The sequence below is a fragment of the Haliaeetus leucocephalus genome, unplaced genomic scaffold (assembly GCF_000737465.1).
Source record: "Haliaeetus leucocephalus isolate CR32 unplaced genomic scaffold, Haliaeetus_leucocephalus-4.0 Scaffold406, whole genome shotgun sequence".
Lineage (NCBI taxonomy): Eukaryota > Metazoa > Chordata > Aves > Accipitriformes > Accipitridae > Haliaeetus > Haliaeetus leucocephalus.
In genome coordinates, this window is record NW_010972842.1 from 1544542 (window position 1) to 1556938 (window position 12397).

A 12397-nucleotide genomic window follows, 5' to 3' on the forward strand; every position below is an offset into this window, starting at 1 on the left:
TTACTAACATCCAGAATTCACTAAAAGCTTGATATGCAAATGTGCAGTTTTCCAAGCACAAAACTGGAACTGCTCCGGCAGGGCACGGACACAGGGGCAGGACAGGAGCCTGGAAGTCCTCTTCCCCATCCCCAAAACCACAATCAGACAAGGAACAGCCACAATTCACCTCCCCGTGACCAGAAGGACACGAGGAAGGATAGTTCATGGTGCTGCCTAGCCCCACCACCACGGTGCCAACCACACACCTACAATGGGCGAAGCACTGTCTAGACTTTTTCCAAGGTGCCTCAAGTCCCAGTGCTCACTGTGATGCCCCCAATTTCCCCAGAGGCATTATGCCTTACAAAGGCAAAATGCCTCCAGGCACTGCCACTCAACCAAGGCACCTCTTCCCCCTTCCCAATGTGGTTCAGACTTTTAGGAGTCATAATTGAGCCCCATGGGCCTGATTCTGAGCTCAGGGAATTTATCAATTTAACTATATGATTCCTTATTAGCCTGCCTATTACCATAATATTTTTGTGCTCTCTAGCTGGAGCTAAACCAATGGAAAATTCTGACATTAATGGAAATGCACTTAGTTTATGCAATACAGATCTTAATCTGGTCCAATATATGGAAAAAAACCCAAAGATGTTAAGAATCAATTCTTGTAGTAACTATCAAAAAACAGGTAAGAAACCCTCTGAGTAAATCTGCATTACATCAGAATACACCACAATATTGCAGATGTTAAGGCAAAACTTAACACCTCCCAGCTCCCTAATATAGTTGAGAATTCGGCTATGTTTCCTTCAGTGATAACTTGCAGTAGTAGGCACTACTAGTCAGTGTTCACAGGGAGAAGCTTTGGTTAATACCAGACCACTTGTTGACTTAGCTTCACACTCCTGTGATCTTTAGCTTGTCACATTTGCATAAACTGAATTCACTACAGCGGAAAGAGACATTTATGGTCAACTCACTCAACAGAAAAAAATTGGCTATCGATGACTCTTGTAACAAGGCCTTAATTTACGAGATCCAACAATCTACAAATGGGAAATCTGGAGGGTAGATAGGAAAGTTTAAGTATGTGAGATCAAGATGTGTAGGTGGTTTAGACAGAAAAGTTAATGAGCTACAGACATGGAGGGGAGAAACTAGCTGATGGTAAAGAAAATGGGTACCATTATTCCCTAAATCTGGGAATGCCATAAACGTCTTTATGTGTTGGACCAAATTCATTTCACAATTACAATGACAGAGAGACATATTTCTCAGAAAACCTTAACGGTATAAGAGGGAAAAAGTTGCCCACCAGATCCTAACTGTATTTTTCAAACATTTTAAATCCCATTCCTTTTATTTGTAAAGGATATCATACATTTTTTAAATGTCTTTTTTTTTACACAGTTATTTAAAAATAACACTTAAAAAGGATCTGAGAATAAACATTTTTGCATTTGCTTTTTGCATTCAATGACAGAATTTCTTGATCAAGTCAGTTTTAATTTGGTCTTTATATCCCATTTAAGTTCTGCCATCCTCTGTGAATCTTTCTCACACAGTGAAGAAATAAATACTAAGTTATGTGACACTGGCTCTAAAGCCACAAACACTGATAGGGCCACTTAATGTACAGATTTAGATTCTTGACTTAACTTCTAATAATTGCTGTTTTACAGCCAAATTTTGAAGATTTGTTAGTCTATTAGTCTGTTAGTCTAAGGATATATTTCATGTCTACACAGATTTCCAAAGTCTCTTTCTAAAAAAGAAGCATTTCAAGTAATATTAGTACTGAAATAAAAATACAAGTTCTCTATTCTGTCTTGATTGATAACAATGAAAACTTGGTACTCTAGTCCATGGCAAAACTTAAACTGAATTTAGTTTGCCAAAGTTTCCCATAGTATCAATATTGACAATGGAAAATACCAGGAATCTCTCTCAAACCAATGAGATATTCAAAACAAAAGAAATATTGCCAAGGTGACCACTGTAGTAAAACAGTAGTAAAATAGATTCCTGATGCTGACTTTTGAATTAAGTTTAAAATAATAGAACGAAGTTGCTTTCAACACAAAGAGATTGAAATAAAGACATTTTGCTTTTCAGGATGCCTGTAAAGGCATGTTATGCATGGAGGCATTCGAGCATTTAAACATTAAAGTAGTTAAAGGCAAATACTTAAGGCTTTGCCCCGTAGTCTCTTCTCTGACCAAAACCTGTCATTCAATTCAAATGGCAATTCTGCCCTCATACAGCCTGTGGTATTAGGCCTGTGATTCGGTTTCAATAAAGTCTTCCATTTGCAAAGCCAAAAGGAAGCTGGAATGCAGCTTGAGTTTCACATACAAAACTATACAATTTGTGTTAGAATACAGATTTGAGGATTGCTTTTTAAAAAAATATTTATATATAGGGAATTAACAGTGCAATACCAGTTGGTTGTGTGAAAATCTTACCTTGTCTTTCTTCAAATGTATTTAAAGAAAAGCTCTCCAGTTTCATAGCAAATAAAATAAAAAGGGATAAATATTTCATGATGGGAAGCAGATCCCACAGCATTCCATGCAGATCTCCAGGCAATCTGAAGATTCGCAACATGCGTCCATTATGCCACAGTCCATATCGCACGGGCAGTTACAGTCATCCCCCATCTCGTCCCCACAGCAACAGCAGCAGGCCTCCGATGTGCAGATGCCACAGGATGCTTGTCCCAGAACAATGTTACAGAGGGTGAGAAATTCACAGAACAAGCAAGCCAGGATACAGTGAACGCAGCAATCTTCATACGTACCAGGTCAGTAGCGTGTCACGTACGAACAAACAGAAGCAGCAAACAAACAAACAAAGAGACAAAAGAAGAAATCATTAATAAGTTATTCTAAATACAGCACACTGTCAGATAAGTAGCTGAAAGACAATGATTCAGAATAGACATATCTAATACCATACAGAACATGCTTCCCATCTTCAAGGTCACTTTTGCAGCCTAACTTGCCTCCAGTTCAGTATCGGTTTTGGTTTCCTTTCCCCTCTTCACTTCATGCAAATCCAAGTACTAAATATCCGCTTAGAACCATTTCCCCAGTCATTTATTATGTAAAATATCCGTATCTATTCTCTTCAATCATAACTTCTTCCAGCAGGCTGGATTTAAAAAATCAGCTTATGAAGGAAACTACCTAAAACTATTTCCAGCCTCTCCCAGTGCATCTTGCCCTTCTGAATCTCTTTTGTTGGCTTGCTAGTTATTAAGAAAAATAAGGGAGTTGCCACAACATTTTTGCTTTCTTTATAGTTTTATGCACACCTTAAAACCAGCATAACAGCATGTTATATGTATTTCTGTACTTTCAGCAATATATAAAATATTCAGTCAAACCTCAGATTTTTTCTATTGCCTTTCTACACAAATCTCTTGGCAATCATTTTAGTCTGCCACTTTAATCTTCAATAGAGTCCATACCTACACCCAAACATCAATATTCATCTCTCATAAGTGCTACTAAATTACATGAGATAATTGAGGTGTCCCACAAACTGTGTGCAAAAAATATGGCACTCAAAGAGTAAACATACAGAATAGCTTCAAACAATTAATACATCCATGAGACATGACAGGAAAACACAAAGATTGGAACTAAACATGCATCAGTGAAAAGGAGACTGCGAGTGAGGCATATACTCACCTGTTTTCACTCTGCTCCCATAGTAAGCACATAACATGTATAAAGCATATTTAATTTGTAAGAGGCAGTGAACAGCCATCCAGAAAGAAAATAAAAACTTAAAAATACAAGAAATGTTCACGATAGAGAATTCTTGTTCTTTCCTAGCCTCAGGTTTCATTCTTCTTTTTACTGCTTGCAACCTTTCAACTCCTTCAGCCACAGACAGTTGGAAGACTGGGAAAACGTTCTGGGGAAAATATCCTGCACCATCTCATCCTTTCCCTGTCCCTACAGTCTATCACAGGTATCCGCTATGAGAAGCCGATAGGAAAGACAGGATATTGAGCTATATGGGCAATTGGACGTTATATTCTTACAGTTCACAAGCCGCAGACTGTTATCACAGGGGAAAGCTTGCTATTACTTGCAACAGTATTACAATTACCAAGCCCCCTAAACATATTTATAAATGTCAAAAATGATGCAGTAACCGTAGCAAGTATCTTGACTGATTCAAAGGACCTCTAACATTGCAGAAACTTTGACTGCAGGATAGTGTAGCGATGACTTTACACAAGCAAGCACGAATACTTACAGCACTGCAGCAACAGAGGCTCAGACCTGCAAAACGTGTCCCAAGAAGCAACAAAACCATCTGAGCTTTCAGCCCACTCTAAACATCACACTGCGGGGGACTGATTTCTCCTACTCTCTACACTATTTAGATCCAAACTTAGCTTGGGAATACCTGTACTGCAATGTGGTCACAGTCATAACATACATAATGAACACTTATGCCCAAAAGAAAAACCAGAAATATCAGGAAAAGCAAGAAGGAGAAAACAAACAACCTCAAAAACTCCCTACTACTGTGCAGGAAACCAAAACTGAGAGGCAACGGCAGGTCAGATTGAGCTCTTTTTAAAGAAACTTGTTGCCTGGATTAAAAGGCTGCTTTTCCCAAAGAAATACTGTCGCTAAATAAATGACCTTCATAGAAAACCCAGAAGATATGTGAAATAAAGCTGGGGAGTATCAGTTCACTGAAGAGGACCAAAGCCAGACCGATAGCGATTAATTAGCTGGTTGTCATGGAGATGGTGTTAAATTTGTTCAGGTACAATCTCCTTTCAGATTTTCTTTTAATATGAAGGAAAAAGATAAAGAAGCCAAGAGTCCTATCTAAGAAACCTTCATATTTGGGCAACTGAGGGTTTTACTATTTCGCATCTTTAAAACACAGCTGAAAGAAGCTAATACCACAACAAATTTTGTTCTACAAATGTTTTTTTAAACAAAACACCATAATAAAACTTTATGTGTATCAGTAATTGAAAATATGATGCTCAAACAAATCTTGCCTGCTTCATGCAGGGATATGTAAAACTGTAGGGAGACAAATAAACATTCACAGAAATTATAATATACGTATTTATTGATAGGCAAGAGACAGAGTTCACAGGTTAAACAAAAGGGACTGCACTGAGACAGCACTTTCTGGACCCACAAAAGAACTTTTCCCTCCTAACCTAAAAACCCCCACTAAATCAATACTTACAAGAAGAGGGTGTGTTGATTTAAATAAAGGTATTTCAAAGGAAAAAGCTATCAAAAATGGCCCGAGAGACAGAAAGAAATTTTGGCCATTAGTGCTATGATGGAAACTCTGTGGAGGGTCTTCCTTTCCATCTCTTCCTCACTGACTGAAACACTGAAAGGATTTATTTACGTACTGTTTATTTTTTTTTCCTTCTCCCTGGATGGCAAAACTAATTTTCCATTCAGAAAATCTTTATGTAACAATTTTGCTTAACCTACACAAACACATAACATGAAGTAGAGAAACCCTTTACTGCTCTCTTCATTCTTGCAATGATTCATTTGTACAATGAACATAAACTTTGATTCACATTTCAAGGACAAACCTGAAATAATCATGCTTTTATATTCTTCATGTTATTGACTTTTAATAGCTATCCGGATAGCAATTATTTAACACATGACAAAGCATGCTGTTACCCAGTCTTACGTAACTTGCTGAATTCAGAATCCTGACTCTAAAGGTCTGTAATATGTTTGCATAAAATGGGTGGAAGAATAATTTCTTCCATGTAGGACTCCTACTTCTTAGCTTCTTATCTACAGATGTAATTATAAGGAAAAGGAAAAGATACAGTCATAGTGGTTTTTTGTAATAATAACAAATCTACATGCTACACAAAACTGACACATCCTTCTCTAGTACCATATTCCTACAGCAACCTGTCAGTTCCATAGAAAAAAAAATTATACAGCTAAAAAACTTTTCCTTTGGTTGGTCTTGCCGGGTGTCATGATCAGCAGAATCCAGCCACAAAGAAGATGCTATATAAAGCTCACTCCAAAAGACATGACATTAGGTTTTTCGTTACTATGTTGGAGACCTTAAAATATATTTCATTGCTTGCACAAGACCCTCTTAATAATTCTTTCCTGCTTCCAAGACCAAAGAGACTATTTTAAATTACAGATTATTTTAGATTTCAAAACTATTTCAGCACATTAAGAATAAAGACTATACTTAACTTCCACTCTTTGACCTTACCACATCAAAATCCTAATAGTTTTTGCAGATGAGTGAGTAGTGGAACACATTAATCCAACTAGAACTAAATTTATGTATTTGGGAAGAATTTGAAAAAAAAAAAAAGTAAATTTTATTATCTTAATGTCTGACAACATGTTTTCTGGAAACTTTGGATATATTTTAGTCTTTTCTGATAGAGAAACTATAGTAATACCAGTTATGACACTGTATTACTGTAAAAAGATGCTAGCTTAAAATAATCTATTTCTTTATGTTCTTTTTTTTGTTTTGTTTGAGAATTAGAGGTTTTCTCATTCTTCTTTTTCCACTAGATACACCAATGCAATTAAGAACTACCTTTATCAAGGACTGAACTCCATCTGCCTTGATGTTCATGATGCGGTGCTGTTGATAAACAGTTAACTCCCAAGTTTCTTGGGGTGTAAGTTTTCATTAAATACTTTCACAGAGAAAGAAGAAATTAGTCTATGTCTCATTACATAAGCCCACCATTAATGAAGATAAGCTTTTCCTTAGCACTTCCACACTACACCACACAAGTCTCAAATTTCCATTGCTTTTCAAGTCTTCTATTACACTTTTCTCTAATTAATGGAGAAATGCTGCACTACAGATCGGCACTACACAAAAGTGAGGATGTGGAGTGTCAAAGACTGTACAGAGGTATATTTTATACAAAAAAACCCCACCCAAAACAGTACATCTCCTTAGTTCCTTTAACAAATGCATTTGACTTCATCAAAGCACAGTATCATATTTGTTGACTACGACTCACGCTCCCAAGAGCTATGCTGAATGGCATAAATTATGATAGGCTTGGTCTGTAGGTGGTGATAGTATATTTTATTAGACCAATTCACAGCTGGGGAAAAAAAGATGAGCTTTCACACACTCCAGCTTATCTTCAATTATCCTTTCATTTTGCCTGGGATGAAAGTTAGACGTGAAGTTAAAAGGGTCATCCCATGCAGCACTTTTAAATTCCGATGTAAAGTAAAGCTGTTTCCTTAGTCCTTTGGCACATCCCCAAAAGTTACAGATTTGTTAGGGAACTTCATCAAAAACTGTTAAAACAATGCCAACACAAACAGAAACCCAACCAACTCGTCCAAGTTTCTTCTGCTTGTATCACACACACACGTCCAGCTACTTTGTGCTGATTTAACCAAAGAGTGTATACACTACATATAACATCTACTTTAACTGGCTTATAAATGTTACCACAGACAATATCCAGACAAGAAATAGCCTAAAATCCCTTAAAACTGTTTACACACTGTTATTCAAAGCCCAGAGGGCCCCACTCTATGCCTTATCCCAGTCGTAACAGCTATGCTCATTTAAGGAAAAGAAACAGTACCAACAATAAAACAACTTCGAATTTTGTCCATGTCTTTAAACATTTGCATGTGCACACCACTTTTTATTTCTAAACTCTTTGCATACAGCTATGACCCCGATACCCAATTCCTTTGAAATACTGAAATATATATTTCTTTTATTTCAACTTCTCTTTTATCACCCCCTCTTTATTTTTACGAAAAGGTGCGGCTCTACTTACAAAGCAGACTTTTAAGAGAACTATCGACCATCGAAACTGTAGAAGGGACGCAGAAGTTAAACCGAACGACGTACAGAGAAACGCAGGCGCAGGCTGATCTGCGCTGCTTTTGTAATGTTTGACACTAACCTGTCACAAACTGACCCAATAAGCTTTCATACCAAGCAGGCAGGTCACATAACGATAAAAGGTTTTCATGTCTGCAATGGTAAATAAGCTCACTTACAGGATGGTGACCCTGGTCAGCTCCTTACTAACTCTATATTCACCGAGTGCAGACAACTCGAAGCAAACCTCCAGGCGCTCTGCTGTCTCGCAGCGAGAACCAGAAAGGGCAAAACCGCAATCAAAGTGGCAGCCGCGGTCCTCAGCGGGGGTTTACTGCGGTCCCCTGCCGAGCCCTGAACAGAAGAGCCCCAGCAGGGGCTACAGGCATCCCGCGGAGCCGGCAGCGCCGACGGCGGAGACGGCCCACGGCCGCGGCACGGCCGGCCGACGAGAAACCGCCCCAGCACCCGTTTCTTAAAAAGCGGGCGCCGCACGGAGGCGGGGAGCAAACTTCCCCAGCCGCGGCACGCGTGCCGCCGCACCACCGCGGCTACCCCGTCCCCTTCCAGAAAACTCGCCGCAGCCAGCGAGACGCTCAAGGAAAAATAGGAAATGCAGAAGGAACAAACGGACGTGTCGCGTGGGCGACAGTTATCTCTAGGTAACGGAGCTACATTTATTTAGACAGTTACGAAGCGCGGTATAGGTCGTATTTCAGCATTTTAAAATAGAAAACGGTCATCTCTATTGATCAAGAAAATGAAAATGTTGCCTGAACTGGCAAATTACACTGCAAAACACATGGAAACTGTCATCAAAGCTCATATTCTAAACTCTCGATACAGATACAACCTCAGGAGTAAAATGATCCGGTTCAAACGTACAGATACACTAAGAAACGTGCCAATTTCCAATACCTAAGCCTTCCTTAGAATACGAAGCTTTCATTGCCGTTGCTCATCACTGCAAATACTGAGACTAGTTAGGTGCTAGCTAGACCATGACCTTATAAAATGGATACTGTGGGAAGACCTTTTCAGGTTACAGGCCCCGTTTTCCACTGAGTCCTGTTACACAACATGTAAATCACCTCCCAAGACTTCTATGCAAACAAAAATATAGACCGTGCTTAAAACACACCACTCTTCAAAATGCCTTCTTAAAAATCACAGGTTTGACCATACGATAATGTTAATTGCCCACTGCCTGATTGACAACTGTGTGCTGATACAACCTTGTCTAACAAAACCCCCTCTGTTTAGCACTTCACGCTCAGATACAAATCCACTTTGAATCAATTTCTAAAAGATAACAATGGAAATTTGGGGCTTGGTAGAGAGATTTGCAGGATACTAACTAAGTAGCTGCCTAAATATACTACTTAATGCTATGGGATGGATTTCAGAAATGTATGTAAGTTGACAGGAGGAGGGGCGGGGGACAGGGAGAGAGACAGACATGGCCAGCAGGTATTTCTGCAGTGTTAGGCTATTCATGGTATAATGCACATTCATACTGAATTTCAGTAAATAATACCAATCCGATGACATAACAGTATATAAAAGAAAACTTACTGCTGCTTTTGTGGCACTCAAGAGGGAAAAAAAAAAAAAAATTAAAAAATCCTATTCAAAATCATATGCCCAAAAGGAAAGCTGACTGAAAACTATTTTGGTTATATAAATCAAAGTAAGATGCTCCCACTTCAAACAGAGGTCTGCTACCCTGCTAAGAGAACTACTCACTGCTTCCCATGTATATGCACCTAGTGGTTCTTAAGACCCTGGCTTAACACAAAGGCTATTTGTCTTGAGTTAAGCCATCAATATCTTGGGATACTCTAATAAATTAAGGCAGCCAGCAGTGCGAGATAAACAGTGCCCACCGCCCCCATGCTTGGATTCAACACCTAGAACAGATGAAGTTGCATTATACTAAAAAGAACGGGAAAAAAGTCTCATTCAAATGCACCCTGAAATGTTGACTTTTAAACCTTGAACTTTAAAAAAACCCACACATTGGGTGAGATTGTTCACCGCATCTCTAAGCTCAGTAGCACAAGATACACAGTCCAGAAGGTTGAGGAAGGTTGCTTCAGGGCTTGCTCCTACATTGCCTGTCCTTCCACAGAGCCTCACCTCATGCTGCAGTCTTTCTTTATATCTACCTCACTCCTGCATCTAGCCTTATCACACTTCCTAACACCTATCTTGAAAAAAATCCTTGGCAAGAAGATGCCTTCTAGTGCCTCTCCACTTTAGAGAGCCTGAGAAGGAATAAAGTGAAGATCTCACCGTACATACAGGAGGCAGGCTCATGATCACCACAGTTTAACAAGCTACCGTTTCCAGATTAATACAGCAACTGTGTATGCTCTCAGCCTTTTGAGTATGTGAAGTACCACCCTAAACTCAAATTATCAGAAGTTACTGGAGTTGTGGGAACTACCCTGACAAATATAGTAACTTGCGAGGCCACAGCAACTTGACCAGAAGCAAGAGCTCCATTTCAAAACTGAATTAAAAGCTGTATTTCCTCTCTCCATCATAAACTTTTTATAAATGACTGCTTTGATTAAAAAAAAAAGCAAAACATCAAGCTTCATAAGGTTTTGGTAGGAAAACTTGGTTTGCTTTTCAGGAAATAATTAGTGCCTAGTTAATTTTGCCCCCTCCGCCCCCTTAATTAAATTCCTCTTCCATCCCTCCCACTGCCAGTTTCTTCTTCCCTTTCCTCCTTCAACTCTGTATATGTCAGTATTACTTACCTTCCACTACTCTGATACACATATGTACTTTTTCAGTTACCCATTTTTCTTCATTTCCTAATGTCTAGATTTCTGTTCAGCTGCCTCATTGCTGTCTGCTTTAGACCTCCTCCCCTCTTTAAGTTGCTTTGGACAGGTACCACTGCTTCCAAACACAGCAGCTAGACTGCCACCTTTTTACTCATGTACAATTGCTTTTTCAGGTTTCCAAGGTGTTTCTCTGCACTATACTTAACAGGTGCGAGAGAATGACAATTCTCTTTGCTAATGGTCTACCAACCAGAGTTTTGGAAGAACTGTGACACCTCTTGACATCAAAAATTTAAAATATTATTAAAATTTCTTTGAATAAAAAAAGTCCTTTATTCCCAATACGCACTGAAACCTATCCAGTCCCTTTGAAAAATCTTTAGAACTGAAACAGTGTTTAAAAACTGCTTTTTAAGAGAGACACTCCTACTATTTCATAATTCCTTTGTTTTTTGTAGTGTAAGTTACGGAGCTGAGTAAGATTTCTTCAGGGACACTATGGATTAATAATAGATGCAGAAGAAGAGCAGAGCTGGTGAGTGCATTCACACCCTCCTAAGCCTCACTGGATGTGAAAGTGTTTCTAAACAGCATATTCTGGAATGCTGACACGACTCCATACACTACAGGCTCATTTGAAAAGGCAGGTTTTAAAGCTTTTATACTACTGCTACCAAAATGTCTGTTACATTTGAAGCACTTCCAATGCAATTTCAATTCCGGAAGCTCACAAGGTGTGATCTTCAGCGCAAGTGGAGTTTTCAGCTGGAACAATTAATAAAAGAGCTGTGAACTATGGTAGGGGTGATTTTGGCGGGGTGGGGGACTGGGGGGCTTTATAGCTTGTGTTAGAGCTGTCTAGTACTTTGGAGACCAGCAGGAGCAGTACTGACCTTCATGGGACGATGTGCTATCCTGGGTAAAACAATACTGGACTTCATTTAGCTTTCTGGTATATATAGTGAAGTCTGCAGTATATGAAGCAGCATGCTGCATTTGCTAACCATTTAAATAAGCATGAGCCCAAATACGCTCCTGCGCAGGACGGGTGGCAATCCTGGATGTTTCTTGATTCTACCCTGCTTCAAGCATTACCAGGTGTTCTGTTCTGTCAATAGGTAAGATGTTCTAGAGCAAAATAACTACCAGACCTGGACTTATTTTATGTTACAAATAGGTGTGGTGCTCCAGAAATACTCACATCTTGCCTTTTAAGAAGAAACAAGAAGAATGCAGCTTTTGGGAGGGAATAAAAAAAAGTGAAAAATATTTTCTCTTTTCTATAGTCTAAACTCAGCTTGATGACCAGAATTTTCACTTTTCTTCCTTCTGAGGACATAATCTATTTCTTTTCTCTGGCCACTTTGCTTCACTTAAAACCAGTTATTCTCCTGGCAATAAAGCAGAGCACTCATGGTAGAAGACAAGGCAGATGAAGTAAAAATACATGGCATGCTTTTTCAGGTTAAAAAAAACCCCACGCTATTAATTAGATTATAAAATCCAAGGTTGTACATACGGAATAGCAAAATTAAAGTGAGCTGGAATATCTGAAAGCATGCATGTTTACCTGTATTTCTTTCTACTAAAATTACCTGGACACTATAGTAAATCGAAGTACCTGAGTTAATTCGGGTGATTGATTATTCAATACTCACAGCACAAAAATTAATATAATTTGTTTCTTTCTGCATAAGATTACATAAGAAACTGCATAAAAGTTACGTTATTACACTGTA

The 12397-nt window shown here is 38.8% G+C and overlaps 1 protein-coding gene across 1 annotated transcript in view; it reads right to left on the reverse strand.

Annotated features, from left to right (window-relative positions):
• Window positions 1–1398: 1398 nt before the first annotated feature.
• MDFIC (MyoD family inhibitor domain containing) overlaps window positions 1399–12397 on the reverse strand; it is a 50666-nt gene continuing 39667 nt past the window's right edge. The window contains exon 5 of the mRNA XM_010573998.1: window positions 1399–2776. Coding sequence (XP_010572300.1) covers window positions 2529–2776 — 248 coding nt within the window. The 3' untranslated portion in view covers window positions 1399–2528. The remainder of the gene's footprint in view (window positions 2777–12397) is intronic.